The sequence below is a fragment of the Hippocampus bargibanti genome, linkage group LG01 (assembly GCF_051943395.1).
Source record: "Hippocampus bargibanti isolate YZ-2025 linkage group LG01, ASM5194339v1, whole genome shotgun sequence".
Taxonomy (NCBI): Eukaryota; Metazoa; Chordata; class Actinopteri; order Syngnathiformes; family Syngnathidae; genus Hippocampus; species Hippocampus bargibanti.
In genome coordinates, this window is record NC_142734.1 from 28703494 (window position 1) to 28725147 (window position 21654).

At 41.7% G+C, this 21654-nt stretch overlaps 2 protein-coding genes across 2 annotated transcripts in view; both read right to left on the bottom strand.

Annotated features, from left to right (window-relative positions):
* Window positions 1-3243: 3243 nt before the first annotated feature.
* On the bottom strand, window positions 3244-15519 carry LOC148903768 (transmembrane protein 47-like). Its single transcript, XM_089001958.1, has 3 exons — window positions 15167-15519; window positions 7532-7672; window positions 3244-3483 (listed from the first exon to the last, which is right to left on the bottom strand). The coding sequence occupies exons 1-3, from the start codon at window positions 15393-15395 to the stop codon at window positions 3305-3307; spliced, it is 549 nt and encodes a 182-aa protein (XP_088858084.1). The 5' UTR covers window positions 15396-15519; the 3' UTR covers window positions 3244-3304.
* Window positions 15520-18220: 2701 nt separating this feature from the next.
* The window catches only part of LOC148903769 (cilia- and flagella-associated protein 47-like), a 38143-nt gene continuing 34709 nt past the window's right edge, over window positions 18221-21654 (bottom strand). Inside the window, exons 65-66 of the mRNA XM_089016015.1 lie at window positions 20296-20464; window positions 18221-20227 (exon numbers count right to left, since the gene is read on the bottom strand). Of these exons, the coding sequence (XP_088872141.1) occupies window positions 20057-20227; window positions 20296-20464 (340 nt within the window). The 3' untranslated portion in view covers window positions 18221-20056. The remainder of the gene's footprint in view (window positions 20228-20295; window positions 20465-21654) is intronic.

The window sequence follows — 21654 nt, forward strand, 5'->3', positions numbered from 1 at the left end:
TTCCGGGTGGCAAAGCGCAAAACACCGTCACAAACTTTACACGTCTTACTCATCGGACGACATTTCTTTTAAAAAAGTGACACAAACAACCAGAAAAAAATCCAAACTGGCCAACTCCAAACTGGCCAAAACAGTTGCAGCCGACCCCCGGTATTCGCGGCCCGTCCCATAAGTAATCAACGTACAATTGACACCCATTGAAATGCATTGAGTTTTTTGTTTTCGTTTTTTTTACTCCAAAACCCAAAAAACACATCCAAGGAAACACCAGTACATAAACAGGTCTACCAGACCACCCCACCAAAAATTGTCAAGATAAAAAACAATTATAAAAAAACGAAAATAGATTTTGGGGGGAGGCATTCGAGAATTGGTTAGCACAGTGGTTCTTAACAGGGTGTGCGAGAATGCTTCCTCGGGTGTGTGCGGATACCCTGGGGAAATTGTACACATTTTCGGGGATAATGGTTGGGTAACGGTAAGAAGTGAAATCAAAAAGTCATTGTGTTAATTGGAATTAAAGGGATAATGTTAATTCAACCATATAGCTATAAAGGAAACCAATTATAATTATTTAATATAATATATAATGCACTGTAGTTATTTATTTGCGCTTGATGCAGTTTTAATTTATTTTTGTCATTAATGAAGTTGTACACACAAACAAATAACAATACACAATAAAAACGTGGGAAGCAAACATGATTTTGAAAGGTATATGCTTCAGAACATCAATTCTGGGGTGCGAGAACGGGTTGGTGAATTGCATTGAAAAGGTTAAGAAGCACTGGGTTTGCAGCGCCCGGCCAGCCTCCATTTAGTTTCCATGTTCTCCTTGTGCCTGTGTGGCTTTTCTCCGAGTACTTCGCTTTCCTCCCACATTCCCAAAACATGCATGGTAGGTGGCCGTGCACTTTAAAAGTGTTCATATCTGTCCACATAAGTCTGAATGGTGTTTATGCATTTATGCCCTGCCAATCAGCCAATAGGCTGCTGATGAGTTCAGGGTGTACCTGCCCTAATGCCCAAAGACAGCTGAAAGAGGCTCCAGCATGCTTGCATGTATGCATTTCCCCCAATAACGTTGTCGGTCACTTAGGCGTTGGTTGAAACAATGAACAGTACGTGAAACTGACAGAAAGGTACTTCAACTGAAACTTGACAGGAAACAAGACAGGAATAGTCAACATGCTGACTGAGGTAATGTTTATATTAAGCTTCCATTCCAACACGTTTACAATGTAAGTCTCAAATTACAGCAAATATTAGATCAAAATTCACATGGCAAAAAAAATAATATATATATCTGTATTGCTACATCGCAAATTGCATAAACAGAGGCTACATTTATCATATTTGCGTTAGCGAAGCTAACATGAAACACCATTTGAATATGAAGTTTCATTTCAATATAATAAAAATGCAAACTCAATTTAAATTAGTGCACCTAAAATATGTTTAACTTAAATACAATCGAACTGTGTATATGAAATACTATATTGTGCTGGACTTCGTTTTTTTTAAGTCGCTGTATGATGACAGTGTATTTACTTTCATTTTTTTTGCATACCACCAGAGGGCGCAAACGCATCACTGGCGGTACTATCTTGTGACTGTAGTGTCCTTGAGTTTTGAAAGGTGCTTATAAATGAAATGTATTTTTATTATTATTATTATTTGGACTTGCTTGTTTTGGTTGATTTTGGGCAAGAATCGAGGTACACTTTTTCATATTTTATATCAGTCTTGCATTTGATTACATTTGTGTATTTACTGATATATTTACCTTTATTAATTAATAATCGACTAATTATGTAATTATTTGAACAATAAATTAAATTAATGACATTAATTTCTCAAATGAATCAATATGAACCAGTTTTTGAGCACACACACAAGTTTATCATCACCTGCTAATCTCATTTGAACTGAAGGCTTGGCGACAAGGTGACGAATTTGAAATCTGACTGCGGAAATTGAAAGCGCGTCCGGCCTCATATTAAAAATGGCAGGGAATCAATCAGTGTGACTGCGTGTGTAGACTAGAGCACATGTGTGTGTCAAAGTCAAGGCTCGAGGGCCAGATCCGGCTCGCCAGTGCTTTATCGGGACCCAAGCATGAAAAAACAAAACCCAAACAACTTTGGGAATGGCGCTGTACGTCATATTTTCAATTCCCGAAGAAAATGGCAGCGAATTAGTTAATGTGGCCACCCCACACCAACAACAACAAAAAACATGTTAACCTCACGACCCTTGCTAAAATCTTTACCAAATTGACAAATTGCCATGTATAATAAATGATGACATTATACAATAGTTGTATTACCCTGTTTCCATTCACTTGAACACTAATCGATGAAATATGATACTGTAGTTGTAAAAAGACAGTCAGACATTTTTTGTGTTTTTTTTTGGTGACATTTTTCACTGGTGGCCCTCTAAAGAAAGACCACTCCAAAATGTGCAGCAACAAAAATTACTTTGAACTAGTGATGGGCAAGTGAAGCTTCATGAAGCACTTGTGATTGTTTTTGACTCTTCCCGATGGCACTCTTGTTTGAAAGATGCAGTGAATTTTTCATTTCCTTTGTATGACGTTCATAATTAAACCAAAAGCAAAAAAAAAAAATCACAAAAAATATCACAAGTGCTTCATGAAGCTTCGTTTTCCCATCACCAGTTTGAATACCCCGGTCCTAGAATGTCACTCCCGTGACTGGCCCTTCAGTCAATAGTTGCAACAGATTGGCCGAGAGGAATCTCCTGGAAGTTTTAAGTCCATTTATGACAACAAGCTGATGAGAATGTACTGATAAGTATTAATCATAATTATTATTATTGATTGATGATGAGTGATCTTTTCCGATGTTAATTATATTCCAGGTTAGTGAACCGATACAGATTTCGATAGTGGTGGTACTGTATAGAAACCCCTAAGAAAACATTGAATCACCTTAAACTGCTTTTGTATCGATATAAACATAGCAAAATGGCCGGGGGGAGATGAAAAAGAGCACCGTAGTAACTGGATTATCGTAATAACCATGAATCGTACTAAACGGGACTAATTATACATAAAAAGAAAATAGTTTCGTAATAAGCAGTAATATCAATATAACCAATATCGATATAACGAGACTTTACTGTAGTTGGAGGATGAGTTGCATGCTTATCATCTTTACAATCCCGAAGAGTCGTATTCTCAAAATACCCCCCCCCCCCCGCCCCCAACCAGCCTCATCGCATCTCCCGCTCTCCTGAAGGCCTCTCCCAAAAAAAATGCTGAAGGGAGGAGAAGGGACTAGTAGTACGCCTCGTAGCTCTTGGGATTGAGGCAGTAGAGGATGCCGCCGCCAAAAGCGAAAATGGTCCCGCCCCAGGCCAGACCGTAGCCCCAGTTGAACTCATGGTAAATCTTCAGGTTGATGCTCTCGATGAACTTGATAGGATAGAGCACCAAACTGCAGGCCTGCAGGACCACTATAAAAAAAATACATAAAAATAAATAAAAGAGACGCTCATTGTTCCTTCAAAGTTGAGTGTGGGAAGGATTTAGAGCAGAGAAAATAAACATGTCAGTCAATGATCTGTTTTCATAAATATACCCGGTACATCATCATTTGTCATTAGCATCGATCGATATGGGCTGCCGGGAAGGACACAGGAGCAATGAACGGAGGAAAGAAAAAAAAGATGAGAGGAGGATGCAAGTATGGGGAAAGAAAAGATGGAAGGGTAAAAACTACACAAGATTAAAAAGGGTCAGAGAAGGTTGAAAAATAAGCAGTTGGGGAAAACTAGAAATAATGCGGAGGATAAGATGGGAAAAAAAACATGGGGAAAGAAGGTGCGGGGGTCCAAAGATAAAAAAGAGAACAATATGAAATCTGTCAAAATGATGTGAGGAATCAGAGCCTGCGCGTCACCCATCGGGAAAAATAGGGAGAAACAAAGTGATATTCATTGAACCTAAGCTAAAATCAAATTGAAAGTAAATCAATACCCAAGATACATAATTTTATTAGTGCTAATGAAGATGAACAAAATGGCTCAAAGTGGGAACAAATAAAAATAAAAATATGTGTGCTTGATTAAAAATGGAAACACCTGAAATTAAGTTGAAGTTCATAAAATCAACTAAATCAAATGAATTAATTGCCAAAATGTCCTTTGTTTTCATTTCATGCGTGAACATGCATGTTTTTTTTTTGTAATACAGTCAAACCTTGGTTTTCGAACGTCCCAGTTCTCATCCAATTCAGTTTTCAAACAAAAATTTTGGCTTTTTTTATGCCCCATTTACAACCGAAATTCGGTTCTCCACCAAACTGAGTGCACCGCAATGCACCACTCGATTACCCTCCGCTTCCATCTACCTGATGTCCTCATGTCATACCTTCCTCATTGTAACTGGCACATTAGTATTGTTGAATAAAGTTTTTTTTTTTTTTTTTTACGAAAAAGCAGACATGTTTGATTGAGATCTCCGCAAATCGGCCGTTATTTTCGTGTAGCTTTCCATTGTGAGTCAACATTGTTTATATTGTTCAATCACGATTCATAAAAAGCAGACGTGTCTGGTTGAGATCCATGCAAATCGGACTGTTAGCCTCACGTAGCATTACATTCTGAGCAGACGTTTTAGTATTGTTGAATAAAGATAAACAAAGCAGTCGTGTTTGGTGAGGCACCTCCTCGTGTAGCGTCCATTGTTAGCGGACAGATTAGTATTGTTCAATAAAGATTAAAAAAAGCAGTTGTTGTCCGGATTTAGAACGGATTATTTTTTTTTTACATTGATTATAATGGAAAGACCTGTTTTGGTTTTTGAACAAATCGGTTTTCGAACACGTTTCTGGAATGAATCATGGTCGAAAACCGAGGTATCACTGTATTAAAATTTGGTATTGCTGTACAGCCGGGTTTGGAAATTGCAGTTCAATTTATTAAGCAACCAAATCCTGCACTCAAAACAAAACAAAAAAAAAGTAACTAAATAAATTTTCTTTGCCTTTTGGCTTTTCCATTCGGGGTCGCCACAGCGAATCAGTGTCCACCATCTAACCCGGTTTTGTGCATCCTCTTTTCTTACACCAGCTACCTTCATGTCCTGTTTGACAACCTCCACAAACTTCTTAGGTCTTACTTTCGGTCAATAAATAATGACAAATAAATACATGAATAAATAAACATAAAAACAAAGAATTAAAAAAATGCATAGAAATGCCGTGAAAATTATAATATTATATATTTTATGTATAATAAAAATATATACATGTATATAAATCCATGCAAATTTATACATGTGATAATATAAAATATCAAAATAATCCAAAATATGGCACTGTAATGTACATAGCGGCGTCCATGTTAGCTTCTTCACTGGGCTTTGGTGTAGGTACGAAGAACAGACAACTGAAAAGAAAATCTACATTTAATTTGCATGTGTCGTGCGGCGATACAGCAAGCAGGTGGAAAGTTGATAAAAGTTCACTCAGCCAGATACAGAAAGGGTATTGTGAGTTTTCTTTATTTGAAGTTGATATCAGTTTTCGGCAGGCCCCAGGTAACACTGCTCTCCAGGTTGTCCTTTGTCCCTCTTCTTCCTCCTCCAAGAGACTGGCTCAGTCTAGTTTTAAAGGTGCTTCATCTGAGCTTCTGGCCAATCAGATCCCAGCGGCAATTGGCCATTCCCAGGTGGTTGCAATCACCTTCTCAATCAGTCTCAATCAATTAGTGGTCGCCCAACTCTACTGTTTTGGATGGGGAGAAATGCGCACCTTTCTCCCATCCAAAATACAGAACACACATTTAACATTTCTTTTGGCATCATGACATCATTCACCCCCTCTCCTCAGACTTCAGACATTCTTGTCAAATAATCAGCAATAACATTTGTTGTCAGGGCAGAGAAAGTCATATGTGACAGGTCCTATTCTCCTCGTCACAGCGTATGGGCCCTGCCACTTTGCCAGTAGCTTACTTGATCCCATATGCAACAATATTAACACCTTCTGTCCAGGGTGCCAATCTGGAGGAGGAGGAAGAAGAGGGACAAAGGACAACCTGGAGAGCAGTGTTACCTGGGGCCTGCCGAAAACTGATATCAACTTCAAATAAAGAAAACTCACAATACCCTTCCTGCATCTGGCTGAGTGAACTTTTATCCTCTTTCCACCTGCTTGCTGTATCGCCGCACGACAATTGGTGGCAGTGGCGGGATCTTTTCACCCTGCATGAAGAAGGTGGGATCGTTACGCCTTGCTGAAGTGGAAAAGATAGAAGGAAGCCGAGATGGAGAAGGTGGGACGAGTAAGAAGTTGTGTAGCACGGGCCAACCAAACTGGACTGAAGAGTTCTGAAAGGGATCAAGGAAACCAGAAGCTTGAGTTGCCCCAAGAGGATGCCGTTCTTCTTTTCCATGAGGCGTCTGACAGTTGCCAAGCCAAGGATGGAACTGAGCAGAGTGAGATGGAACCAGTGGTGAAGCCTAAGACTCAGACAAGAGGTGATGTTGATTGAACAGATCTAGAGATCAGATGCACCAAACAAGTAAGAATGGACATTTGACAGTCGATATAGTCAACATTGTCCTCCTCTGGGACCGCACCCCCAGGGCGCTGACTCTCGAACATCCAGGCCAACGAACCTTCCCCCCGCACAAGAAACTCCCAAGTTGGGTTACCTAACATGCCCAACCTCCACAGTTTCATCATCAAAGACAAGCTGCAATTCCCATGGTTTCTGAACCCAGAATTCCAGAAAGAAACGGAAGATGCAGAACGTCAGGAGCTGGAAGAGGATCTCCAGCGAGAATAACGGCAAGAATTTATCAGGGAGAGATTGGCACCCTGGACAGAAGGTGTTAATATTGTTGCATATGGGATCAAGTAAGCTACTGGCAAAGTGGCAGGGCCCATACGCTGTGACGAGGAGAATAGGACCTGTCACATATGACATTCTCTGCCCTGACAACAAATGTTATTGCTGATTATTTGACAAGAATGTCTGAACTCTGAGGAGAGGGGGTGAATGATGTCATGATGCTAAAAGAAATGTTAAATAATTTTGTGTTTCGTGGATTTTGGATGGGAGAAAGGTGCGCATTTCTCCCCATCCAAAACAGTTGAGTTGGGCGACCACTAATTGACTCTGAGAAGGTGATTGCAACCACCTGGGAATGGTCAATTGCCGCTGGGACCTGATTGGCCAGAAGCTCAGGTGAAGCACCTTTAAAGCCAGCCTGAGCTAGTCACTTCGAGGAGGAAGAAGAGGGACAAAGGACAAGCTGGAGAGTGGTGTTACCTGTGGTCTGTTGAAAGCTGATATCAACTTCAAATAAAGAAAACTCACGATACCCTTCCTGCATCTAGCTGAGTGAACTTTTATCCTCTTTCCACCTGCTTGCTGTCTCGCCGCACGACAGCATGTCACCCAAAAATGATGTGGAGGTGTATTTTCCTGGTGAACCGGCGCAGATGGCTCGTGGCCACCTTTGACCTGGTGGCTGTGATGCGTGCCAACCCACCTGTAGCGAAAAGCATGAAAGCGACAGGCCTGGAGAATCGCCGTCTGGTGCCAATGCACACGGCCACAAGAGCCACCAGGAATGACGTCAGCACCAGGGCTCCGCCTCCTAGGAACAGCGCCAGGGTGGCAACCTGCCAGTCTGCAACAGTTAGTGGTGCACAGTTGAAGCTTCGTGAAGCACTTGTGTGGGTTTGTCACCCCTCTAGAGGGTACTCTTGGGTTAAAATTGCAAAGGAATTTTAATACATTTTAATACATTTCCACATTACTATGTTTAAAGGACAACCAACACCTCGGGACAAGTTGTGTCCATAATTTGTAAAATCACTTCAAATGACTTTGACTGAGCGTATTTTACAAAGATTCCATGACATAGAGCTATATTTTACGTTCTAAGACTCGCGCTGAATATTCAGGAAGTCTTGTTTTTGAGTTGATGACGATGCCTGACGTGACGTCACGTCTGGAATGCCCCTGACCAAGAAAGCGAAACACAATGCATTTTTGGTACCTTGTTTGGTCTGAAACCTTCGTGTTGATGGCGAAATTAGAAGGAAAAAACATAAATAACGCGATGGTGAATCGTTGTGTGTTGCACCCAGACTACTATTTGATATTCACTGACACAAATTCCCAGCAGACAAATCAGCCCATTTTCAACGGAGTTCGGGCGCCATCTTGTGCATTTTCTGGGACGCTACATCGGAGTCCTGATGGCTCGAATTGATCCGGAAGGACTTCTTTAATCGATTGCAAACATTTATGTTTTCCTCTTCAGAACTATTTGAATCATATTCATCACTAGATGAGTAACAATAAAGCATCTTCTCCGAATCGGAAGCCATTGTTTTGATTCTCGAGCAAGGCAAGACGTCCTGGCGTGACGTCACAAACAAGGGGGCGGGACCTTCTGAAACTCAGCATTCCCGGCGTCATTTTGAAGTAGTTTTAGGACTTTAAGTCATTTTTATTTGTGTTTTGCATTTGACTAAAAGTATCAGCCTGCGTGTTTTGGGTATTTTAGATGCTATAAAACATTTTTTTGATGTCAGTTAGGAAACAAAAAAATGGTGTCGGTTGGCCTTTAAACCAAGAGTGCTCTCTTGAAAAAAAGAAGATATTTGGGGGGGCGCAGGGGATACCGCACAGAATTCAGTACTAATTCAAAAAAAAAAACATGTCAGAATGAGGTCGGCCGATGGCGGGTGGCTCCGTCTCGCCTCTGAAAGAACCCAACCGCCAACAAAATAAAAGATGACATTGCTGTCACTTGCAACTTCTTAATAAATTGGCCGCTATATGTAATTATTTTTGTCTGGACGTGAGGTTCAGAAACACGTCAAGTAAAGAGGAAACGCGCGCATGGAGGCGGGGAAACGATAGGAACAAGCGGCGGAACAAAAGGAATCGAGAATCGTTTGAGGGCGAAGAGGAGGAAACACGATGAGCTGAGGGATGATCTGTAAGGAAAAGAGCGCTAAATGCAAGGGGGAATTGGAAAGAAAGAAAGGTGAAGAATGTGACAAAAATAAAGGATGGAAAAGAAACCTGATCTGCATATCTGCACATGGGCCAAGAGTGGATCCAAGCCTTCTTCGGGCAGTAGTGATGGGCAAGTGAAGCTTCATGAAGCACTCAATGGCACTCTTGCGTCAAAGATGCAATGGATTTTTAAGACATTTCCTTTGCACTAACCTTCATATTTAAACCATCTGGAGGAGTCAAAAAATATCATCAATGTTTCATGAAGCTTCGTTTTCCCATCATTCGTTTGAACACCCATGGCCTAGAGCAGGGTCAAAGTCATTTTTTGCCGCGGGCCACATTGTAATTATGGTTTCCCCCCGAGGGCCGTTATGAATTTGGGGAAGCCATTATAATGTTTAATCCCCTCCCCATATTACGTAGAGAGCGCACGACAAATTAATGAATAACTAGTTTTCAAATCTGAAGTCAAGAATAATGACTGATATTATGGTTTACATCCAAAAATATGAAATTTTGGTGAGGATTCTAGAAAGCATCATGGAATTTCACAAGTTTGATTTGCTTTCGCGGGCCGAAAAAAATGATGTGGCGGGCCGAATTTGGCCCCTGGGCCTTGACTTTGACACCAGCCGCCTAGAGGATCGCTCTGGTGAATGCCTCGCCAGTTAATAGTTGAGCTAACACAGTGGCCGAGAGGACTCTCCTGCAGGTCTTAAATGTATTTATGACCATGAAGCTTCATGCATCATGGTCATAAATATACCATCGCTAGCAGTAGGCAGGGGCAGGGGACATCCCGAATCAGTTGCCAGCCAATCGCATGGGACAGATGAAAAACCATTCACTGTCACACTCACAACTCGGGACATGTTTTTAATCGTGTTCAATCACCCTGCTATGCATGTTTTTCAAATGTGGGAAGAAAAAGAATACCCGGAGAAAACCCACAGTGTGTCCGGGGGGGAAGATGCAAGCTCCACACAGGTAGCCCGCAGTTGGAATCGGTCCGATTGCACTGTGAGGTCTACACGCTAAACACTGGGTCACTGGGGCCGCACTTGAAAGAAACAATTCATATGAATACAGAAACACAATGAGACCTCAACTTACAAACTTTTCGTCTTACAAACGTCAAATTTATGAAAATTAAACCTTATAATAAGCACTATTTTCATAATACATACCCACCACGGCTGGCGGAGTGATCTTCGGCGGAAGCACACGACCGAACAGCACCAACAGTCCTTATGGAAGGTGACTCTCCTTCCATAAGCCATCAACGACCATCAAAAAGGTAAATAAAACTTTATTTTACAGCACAGTTTATTTCTTTAATTACAGTCGTCATGTAATGCGCCTCTTTCCAAACAGCAATTCCCTTTGACCTTCGACCTCCAACACCATTCCATCAAGCCATAAATGACCATCACAAATGTAAATAAAGTGACTTTATGATACAATGCAGTGTATTTCTTTCATTACAATACAATAGCACATTTATTATACATAGAATAAGGTATGTTGTGTGTAGTTTTAAGGCTTATTTAGTTGAAAAGTATATTTTATGGAAACCCGGGTACGGATTATTCCCATTTTAATGGTTTCCTATGGGATTTTTTTTTTTAGATACACACTTTTCGCCTTACACACTCTGTCTGGGAACCAATTAAGTTCGTAAGTTGAGGTCTCACTGTATGCACAAAAGCACAAACAAGAGGTTATGGAGTGCTTGGAGGGGAAGTGGCAGATACAATGTGGCGGGGGTAGGAGCCACAAGCGGGGTACCATGTCAAGGACAGTGAGAGGGCTGCGTGAAAAGAGACGGGAGGAGGTGGGGAGTTGGCGACGAGTGGTGGAAGGAGACAAGGAAAAAAACACGGCGGAAAGTAATGAAGAGAGCGAGCACTTAGTTCACTTAAGCTGACAAAAAGCCTGTGGTGGAAAATCTTTGAGCCGTATTTAGATATAGTGGGCACGGTTGCTTGGTGTGCACATAAATAGCATCCAAAGCTTGGTTCCACATGCTCTGTTTGCGCCATCCTATTCATCTTCGTCGACCGTGATATTTCTCCATCTTTTCAAGATTTTTCTTGAGACAATGGACATTTATAATCAAATGTATTTTTGTCAACATTTAAAGGACAACGACAACATTTTTTCATTTCCTAACTAACATCAGAAAAACATTTTATAGCATCTAAAATACCCAAAACACACAGGCTGATATTTTTAGTCAAATGACAAACACCAATAAAAATGACTTAAAGTTTCCAAAAAACGAATTCAAAATGAAACCGGAAATGGCCAGTTTCAGAAAGTCTCGCCCACAGTTCGTGACGTCACGCCAAGATGTCTTGCCTTGCTCGAGAATCAAAACAATGGCTTCAGATTCGGAGAAGATGCTTTCTTGTTACTCATCCAGTTATGACTATGATTCAAATAGTTCTGAAGAGGAAAGCATAAATGTTTGCAATCGATTAAAGGAGTCCTCCATATCGATTCGAGCCGTCAATGACAGCAATGTAGCACTCAGAAAATGCAGAAGATAGCGCCCAAGCTCCGTTGGAAATGGGCTGATTTGTCTGCTGGGAATTTGTGTCTGTGAATATCAAATAGTTGTCTTGGTGCAACACACGATTCACCATTGCGTTATTTATGTGTTTTCCTTCTAATTTCGCCATCAACACGAAGTTTTCAGACCAAACTAAGTACCGCAAAATGCATTGTGTGTCGCTTTCTCGGTCAGGGGCGGTCCCTCCGTGACGTGACGTCAGGAATCGTCACCAACTCAAAAACAAGACTTCCTGAATATTCAACGCGAGTCTTAAAACGTAAAATATAGCTATATGCGGTGGAATCTTTGTAAAATACGCTCAGTAGAAGTCATTTTAAGTGATTTTACAAATTATGGACACAACAACAGTTGTCCTTTAACATTCTCATAGGGTGCTTTTTTTCACTGTATACCTACCTATACTTTTTTTGGTATTCCTGAAATGAACAACTCTCACGCAAGTTCGGCAAACTGGAAATTTAAAACGGATTGCTCGTTTTGGGAAATAGACTGCAATCGATGACGGCTATAGCTATCTCATATTATTACAATTACATAAAGTACATGGATAAAAACAGATTACTGGCAATCATTATCTGTGACTTTGAATGTGTGTGGCTTTTAAAAGCAGGCAGGGCCCAACCCGGTGAGTGATATAGGTGTCAGGAGAATGAGAGATAAGAAAGTGGATGGCTATTAACTAATCTGTACGTTAAGTGACTTGTGACTTATTGTTACTATTTTTAATTTCCATTCATCCATTTCCTGAAGCGCTTGTCCTTTAAAAATACATATGAGGGCAGTGATCAGGTTAAAATAAACAGACACGCTATGTTAGCGGCTACGTTCTTTTTTTTCTCTCTTCCTGACTGTCTGCCACTGCGGAATGCAATATCTCTTCCTGCGCAATCTTTGGCTGCCACAAAAAGAAACGGGCATCTCTGGAGGCATGGGGAGGGGTCTACTGGACAGGGGGAGAATTTTTGACCGTTGGGGGATAATTTCGAGGACGGGAGCAGATTGGCTAGAATTTTGAAGAAAAAAAAAGGATTTCGTAGGATCACCCCTGCACTGGAAAGATTAGAATTCATCCAAAATGAGAAACTGTCATACATTCACTGCCACACGACAATACAATGAAATACATGGGTATTTGTTTATATGGCGCTTTAAAAACAGCTGAAGCTGGAACAAAGTGCTAACAAAAAAGGGAAATGCTGCCCCCGTGTGAAAAAAGACAAAACATTGCCAGAGGCCATGGACAGCGTTTTATCATCACCCAAGCACGAAAAAACAAAACACAAACAAATTCAGGAATGGCGCTCTACGTCATTTTTTTCAATTCCCGATTAAATCCGTAAATGGCAGTGAATGAGTTAAGAAATAAATTGACATCTATGTTTGTCATAACAAGATGGAAAATATTTTGTATCTTCTTCAAGTGCGATAGGTAGTGATGGGAAAACGAAGCTTCATGAAGCATTTGTGATAGATTTTGACTCCTCAAATTTGACTCTTCGTTTGAAGATGCAGTAACCTTCATATTCAAATCAAGAGCACCATCTGGAGGAGTCAAAAATATTACAAGTGCTTCATGAATCTTCACTTGCTCATCTTTAGTGGTCACAATCACACCAAAAATTTGGGATTATCTCCTGTAACCAGAAGTGGTACAGAATATAAACTGATTTTCATTTTTTTCCCCGACATTGCTACAACAACGGTACCCGTTGTCGAACATAGCAGCTCGAGAAAATGTACCCATAGCACCAATTAAAGAATGAGGAGAGACTGTCTGGCAGCTAAGTCGCCGAGGGATATGGCAAATGGCAACGAGAAACTTCAATAAAATCAACGTGTGAAGAAGTCTTGCAAAAGGGAAAGGAAATGCAAAAACAGAGAAATCAAATTGTGACATGAAATATTTAGCTAGCCCTCACAGGATACTGTCCGCAAATAGGTCAGCTCAATATGGCTGCCTAATATTGGCGCGAGTGTGCATTCATGCGCACATACACAGACACACACACACACAAGCACGCACATGCACACACACACACACACACACACACACACACACACACACACACACACACACAACACACGCACGCACGCACGCACACACACACACACACACACACACACACACACACACACACACACACACACACACACACACACACACACACACACACACACACACACAATCCTAGCAGCAGACAAATGGAGTCTCAAAGGAGCAACAATGGATTTGATCAAGGTAGAATGTCTGTTGAATAGTCCTTATGTCGGTGTTCTTTCAATTAGTACCATTTGGCGCCAAGATAGTAGCGTTATTTTAAATAAATTACACTATTGAATTAAAAAAAAGGCCAGGAAACTGGACACCGGTCATGCATGTTACAATAAAATGCATGTTATGCATTGCATGCATGTTACAATAAAATACAAAGTAGAATCTCGTTGAAATGTTGATTGAGCGAGACAAAAAAACAAAAACTAAAAATGTAGAAATTCACACAATTGGGAAATCGTTAGAATAGGTGCAGCAATGTTTTATTTTATTTTTTGTTAATCAATATTGCCACGATAAGTTAAGAAAGATTTGGACAATAATGGTTTGTGTAGTGATGAGCTTCATGACACACTTTTCATGAAGACATTTCCTTTTCACAAATCTTCACATTTAAACCAAGAGCACAATCTGGAGGAGTCAAAAACATCACAAGTGCTTCATGAAGCTTTGTTTACCAATCAGTAGCTGTGAGGACAATTAAATGCTTCTTAGCTAATTTCAACACCAAAAAAAACATTTTGATAGATTTTTTTGGGACAGAAATTCCTGAGATGGTTAACTGTTTATCTTATGAGCAAAAATACCAAAACAGAAGCAGGAAATTCCATTTTTCTTATCATGGAGAAATGCCAAGAATACAAATCAATGCATATTGATTGATTTAGCGCTTTAACAACAGCTGAAGTTGTAACACGGCGCTTAACATGGAAAACTATCATATACAGGAAATAAAGCAGTCACAAAGATAGTAGAAAGCACCAGGGAATAGAATGGTCAACAGTCATGACATCACCAACGATCAAAATCGACTCGTTTGTTTATAACCCCCCCCCCCACACACACACACACACACACACACACACACACATGCACGCGCGCGCACACACGCGCGCACGCACACACACCTAGGGACAATTTAGTGCGTTCAATGTACCTTTTTTGACTGTGGGAGGAAACCGGAATACCAGGAGAAACCCCCACACAGGACAGGGGAGAACATGCAAACTCCACACAGGCAGGCCATCGCTGGAATCGAACCCACGACCACTGGGCCACACGTTATATTCAGTGAAGACTACATTGTAATTGACTGGAAAACTATGCAGGGTGTATCCCGTGAAAGACGCTAAAAGTTGAAAAACCGTGAACTATATAACCATGGCGTTTTATTGAAATAAATATAATATGATACAATATACGCTCGTGTCTCGGTATCAATGACACCCCCCACGCAAACCCACCCGCACATCCCCGGCGTTCTCGATGAATCGTCCGCGGGGATGCCCTCCTCTCACCTGAGCTCAAGGTGGTGTTGCACTGCCACTTGTCGACGCTCGTCGGCTTCCAGCAGGACTCCCACAGGGACAGGTAGTACTGGTCGTCAGCCGTCACCCACGCGGGGCTCATCACGGCGCACACGTCCAGGCACAGCGCCAGGAAGACGCACACCAGTCCGACCAGCTTGAGGGGTGTGAGCGGGGAGCTACCCGCCGACTCGTCCGTCTCGGTGACAGCAGACGACATGGCGGGGGGTACTCGGACGGGAGAGGGAGGCGGGTGGTGTTAACGAAAGAAGCCCGAAAAAAAGGAGTCGTTTGTTTTAATTAAGTGGATCCCGCGCGCCGGGCGGGACGTGTGTGCCTGTTGGCATCGCTGGAGCTGAGCAACCGAGCTTGATAGGCTAACCTGGAGCCACTGACGTCACTGCTCCCAACTGATGGTAGGGGTGACTTTAACCATGTACAAATACGATGTACATAAATTTTGCAGGTACACGTATTTTTACTTCAGTATTCCCCCACCCCGCCTACCCCATCCCAGACGAATATTTACGTTTACAATACTTGAGATTTTTATTTTTAGATAGTGGCTTTAGTATATTATAACCCCGCCCCCACACAATTTCACCTTTACACTTCCTACAAGTGACGTCATTATTGTACTTTTTTTTTCAACTAAGTCATGTTTTTTGAGTGTTTATTTTCTCGTTTTTATCATTCGATTGGATTTATCTTTCTTAGTCTCGCAGTGGAGAAATTGACATTTCACAGCAGAAAAGTTATGAAAAGAATGAAAGTACAAAAACAAAACACAAGAGCTGCTGGAAAGACAGCCACTCTAGCGGCGCCATCTTGAAGCCAAAAGAAGAAATAAAAAACTCAATAACAAATATGACAAAACAAAGACAATATGACAACAAAAAGACACAGAGACGTTTAAGAACTTTCTATACCCTCTTCGTTACATGAAGCAGTTCTAGATGAAAGAGGGGAGGATCAGTGTCCTTTTCACCAGTGGATCGGTGATGTCATGGTGGAATGTGTCAAGATTTTGATGTTTCTCTTCATTCGTAAGTTGGTTCGTTGTCAGATCTCACAGGCAAGTGACACATACGAAATATGTCCAAGAGCTTGATCGCGGCGTGGAGTCGAGCAAGTCGTGCTGTGATCTCCGTCTGATGCTGTGCGGGTCTTTGTGAGTCTCTGCGTTGTGTGAGTCTCTGTGAGTCTGATCTCTCTGTCCCGCGAAGGCTACTTATATACGCATTTGCATGCGTGGGAAATGTGTCAGGCTGAGACGCACTTAAGAGACATTAAAGGACAACCGACGTCACTTTTTTGTTTCTTAACTGACATCAGAAAAACGTTTTATAGCATCTAAAATACCCAAAACACGCAGTATGATATTTTTATTCAAATGCAAAACATAAATAAAAATGACTCAAAGTGTCCAAAATCTGCAAACATTTGAGCTGCGAATTGAGCATTTTCAGAAAGTCCCGCCCCCAGTTTGTGACGTCACGCCAAGACATCTTGCATTGCTGGAGATTCAAAACAATGGCTTCAGATTCGGAGAATATGCTTTTTTGTCACACATCCAGTGATGAATATGATTCAAATAGATCTGAAGAGGTAAGCATACATGTTTGCAATCGATTAAAGAAGTCCTTCCGTGTCATTATGAGGCATCTGGACTGCAATGTATCGTCCCAGAAGAGGCAGAAAAAAATGGCGACCAGCTCCCGTGAGGAATGAATCAGTTCTGAAGAGGAAAGCATACATGGTTGCAATCGATTAAAGAATTTATTCCATGCCATTATGAGGCAACATTAGGGGGAAATGTCTCAATGAAAAAGAGGTACAAAATGGCGACCTCCTGTGGCCACCTCCGTTTCCACAGGCTGACAAATTCCCTCCATGGAGCTTGGACGCCCTCCTCTGGCGGCTCTTGGGTGCAACACGAGGTCCCCAGACCAAACAAGTACAGCAAAATACATTGACGTGATGGAAAGACCGCTACAATGCGTCTTTTTTCGGTCAGGGGCGTTCCTTTAGTGACGTCACGTACGGACTTGTCACCAACTCAAAAACAAGACTTCCTGAATATTCAGCGCGAGTCTTAAAACGTAAAATATTTGCTACATGCGGTGGAATCTTATTAAAATACGCTCAGTAGACGTCATTTGAAGCCATTTTACAAATTATGGACACAACTTGTCCGGAGACGTCGGTTGTCCTTTAAAGGTGCAGACTTCAAAGGTCCACTTGAATGGCGCACTTAAAAGGCATACACACGTCAGCGCCGCGGTGCGCACGGATGACGCCACAGGTGCATGGCTACTACAAGCTAAATGTTGAAAGCAAACAAAGCCGTAGCATCCATTGAGGAAAAGAAACTGTCTTTCATTTCCTGTCCCACGTAAATCCTTTAATTCCAAGCCGCGACAGTTCCACATACGCATCGCCACTCTGCGCTGAGGCTTCTTTCTTCTCATCAAGGCTCTTCAAGCCATGCTACCATCCAGCCACAAACGGTCCAACTGCACCGACCTTTCCGCTGAAAAAAGCAGGGCTGTGAAGATGCTGCCCATTACAGGGGCAAAAAATTTTGTCCCAGAGCTGTCCAGCGATGACAGTCAAATAGCACCGACATTCCTCCCATTCAAAAGCAGTACTGGCATATTTGTGCCGCCGAAAAGGCACATACACTCAGCACAGTCTCTTTAATGAATGTCGTGGCCAAAAATGCTGAAAAACAATCCGTATCTGTTCCACACGACGCACAACAACACAAACTGACAAAGGAAACACAAAAACAAGACCAAAAAAAAAAAACAGGGCTCATGAGAGCGCTTGCTGATGGCTGCCTACTCAGGCGCCATCTTGGACTTCATCATCCTTACGTTTTACAACAGTAGTGCAAAGTTACAAATTCAAATACTTTTTACTGTACTTTGGATTTGTTTCAGGTACTTGTATTGAATGATGATTCATTCAGACTTGCATTTATCACTCCATGTTTTTTTCTGCTGATTTTTAAAATGTATTTTTACTTTTCCTAGCACATCAGGGTTTTGATGTTTTTTAAATCCATGTTCGACCTGGAAAAGCTTTAATCTTTTACCTATTTTTCCATTTGTTCATCTAATGTGTTTATTGTCAATCATGTATACTTATCTTCAAGTGTAAATTTTATCCTGCGTTTTAAGCTCTTGTAAAGTCACAACGTATGATGAAAAGCGCTTTAAGTCAAATTTCAGAATCAGAATCAGAATCAGAATCATCTTTATTGCCAAGTATGTAGAACACACAAGGAATTTGTTTCCGGTAGAACACGCTGCACTAGTATCGTTGTCAAAAAAACTGTTAAGTGGCACTATACAGTTCCATTTTGGCTACTGTTGAAAGAGTTCAAAGAGTTAATGGCTTGGGGGAAGAAGCTGTTTAAATGTCTGCTGGATTTGGTGCGCATGGATCGGTAGCGCCTGCCTGAGGGGAGTAGCTGGAAAAGGTGGTGGGCAGGGTGCGGAGGGTCCAGTAGGATTTTCCGCGCCCTAGTTTGGATTCTTGCAGTGTGCAAGTCCTCGAGAGTGGGTAGGGCGGTGCCAATGATTTTTTCCGCCGTCCTAACTGTCCGTTGAAGTCGGATTTTGTCCATTTTTGTGGCGGCCCCGAACCAAACGGTGATGGAAGAACACAGGATGGATTCGATGACAGCCGTGTAGAAATGTTGCAGCACCTCCTGTGGCAGGCCATGCTTCTTTAGCAGCCTCAGGAAGTACATTCTCTGTTATTATTATTATTATATGTTGTTGTTGGTGTTGTTGTAGTAGTAGTACTAGTAGTACGAGTAGTAGTACTAGTACTACTAGTAGTACTGACAGTAGTGCTACTAGTAGTACTAGTAGTAATACTAGTAGTTGTACTACTAGTAGTAGTAGTCCTAGTAGTAGTAGTAGTAGTGGTAGTAGTAGTAGTAGTAGTAGTACTAGTAGTAGTATATGGATTTTTCAGTGCATTGTCATTTGTAGCTGTGGCATTTTAGGAGAAAAATCCAACCTTTTACTGAACCAAATACTGAATTAAAGAAAGCCATGCTATAAAAAAAACTACAGCTCATTTGCACTAACACATTATTAGTGACTAAAATGTCGTGCGGGATTCACAGATTTTTAAAAATTCATTTCTAATTGAATTTCCCAAACCCACAGTATATCTTGTGCTACCGCACACGCATTTCTTCTTTTCTCAGCTCTGCACGTGAACAAAAAAAAGATTCCAGTGTGCTTCCCTGAGTTGATGCTACGCTTGTGTATGTCAAGGAAGACAGGGTGTGTGTGTGTGTGTGTGGGGGGGGGGGGTTTAACAGATTTGTGTGTGTGCTCATAAATCGTCTGATCCGGACCAGAAATGGTACCGGGACGATATGAAATATGCTAATGAACCTGAATAATGATCAGTTACCATTTCTCTCTCTCTCTCCCCCTCCCTCTCTCACTCCCCCATCTCTCCCTCCCTCTATCTATTTCTCTCTCTCCCGACCCCCCCCCCCCCTCTCTCACTCTGTTTCTCATTCTCTCTGTCGCTCTTTCTCTGGATGGTTTATTTAATGGAAGACATGTTTTAAGAGCAAAGTCTCAATCTTTCTCAAGGTTACCCGGGATATCATTTTAAAAAAGCCCTCAATTGATTTATGATGTGATTTTTAACTCTATTGCTCCGTTATTACCTAACAAAGAAGGAATAAAAGATGGAACATTCGATTTGAATATAATGCAGTCACTCGCACAGTTTGGCTATTTCTTTGGGTCACTGTCCTGCGTGGCAGATTGCAATCGCTACGAATTAGATGCAATCTTAACAAAAGGGATGAATCTGAGTCGTGCGTACATGTGAAATGAAGAGTCATTTGCGGACTTTCAACGGCGCTGAATTTGCCAGGGCTGGAATGCGCATGTTACTTGTGACATAGTTGGGCTGCTGTTCAGCGGTGTGTTCAGCGTTGTGGCTGGGCGACGGTGCAGATACAGGAGCGGTGACGCCTCTGACGTCATAAACCCACTGCATGCCCGACGCCTGTGGGACGGATTGGGTCAACTGTTCATCGTGCAAATTCAATACATTGTGGGAGGTGTGGGGCATACCTTGATGTTAAGTCTCGCGTTGTGCCTCTTATTTTTAGCGGTGGGGGTGAAAAAGACATTGATGAGGGCGCCACTGGAATCGGCGGGGGGCAACATTCCAGAAGATGGACTGACAGCAAACTCGTTGCTGCTGCCCGGCTGGAAAGTTGCGGTGAATGGCTCCGGCCTCCTGAGAATTGAAATAGAATACATTGGAATTAGATAGAATGAGACAATTGGGTAGCCTGTCCGACCTGTAAATGTGCTGTCAATAGTGATGGGCAAGTGAAGCTTCGTGAAGACTTGTAATCATTTTTGACTCCTCTAGATGGCACTCTTGGTTTAAAAATGCAGGACATTTTTAAGATATGGCTTGCGAACTTAATTGGTTCCCAGAACGTGTGTGTAAGGTGAAAAAAAGTGTATTCCAAATATAAATTTCCCATAGGACACCATTAAAATGAGAATAATCCGTTTCCAGGTCCCCATAAGACATAATTTTCAACTAAATAAGCCTTAAACTTACACACAATATACCTTATTTTATGTACAATAAATGTGCTATGGTATTGTAATTAAAGAAATAAACTGTACTATATAATAAAGTCGTTTTATTTACCTTTGTGATGGTCGTTGATGGCTTGATGGAATGGATAGATTTTTGCATAAAGTGTCTCAAGGAGGTCTGGGTTGTAGATCTTAGAAGTTGTGATATTGCAACAGATGCAAGCAGACACTAGAAACTCCATTAGTAGCTGGTTCCCTTGCTTGTCTGTTCTCTTCAAATTATACAGATGACTTGTGCGGGTTAATTGTGGAGCCTGATTGATGGGATATTTTAACCTTGCAGTCTACACTCTGCCTTTGAACTATCAATATAGTTGAAACGAGTCCAAATTTCACTGTTTAATATCCATGTTCTCACCTTTTCACTTTTTTTTCACTTTTGTTTTTTTGTTTCAAGCTCTGTCGTCTCCCTTTCGTGTGTGTGTGTGTGTGTGTGTGTTTCTGTTTCTGTAACCCCTAACCCGCTCACTGTGTCATGCTGCGTGTGTCTCCTCCCTCCTCTACCACAGATCTTGACCAATCACATGCGGCTTTAACCGAAGACCGGGGGCGGGGAATAGAGGGGGAAAAAGCTGGCTGCCATTTTCAGCTCCATTTTAGGAGGTCCAAGAACCGGCTCGTTCGCAAACGACACATCACTCATTGTGGCGCTCCATGTGTTTCCCGAAAAATAGTTCGTATGACAAGATTATATTCTCATGAATTTAATGTTCGTAAGGCAAAAAAGTTCGTTAGCTAAATCGTTCGTAAGCCGAGGTATCACTGTATTTCCTTTGCATTTAAACCAAGAGCATCATCTGGATGAGTCAAAAA

Coding starts and splice junctions, on each gene's coding strand:
- LOC148903768 (XM_089001958.1), bottom strand. CDS start 15,395: ATGTCGTCTGCTGTCACCGAGACGGACGAGTCGGCGGGTAGCTCCCCG. Junction 7,673..15,166: donor CAACACCACCTTGAGCTCAG/GTGAGAGGAGGG, acceptor TAACTGTTGCAG/ACTGGCAGGTTGCCACCCTG. Junction 3,484..7,531: donor TTTCATGCTTTTCGCTACAG/GTGGGTTGGCAC, acceptor TTTTTTTTATAG/TGGTCCTGCAGGCCTGCAGT.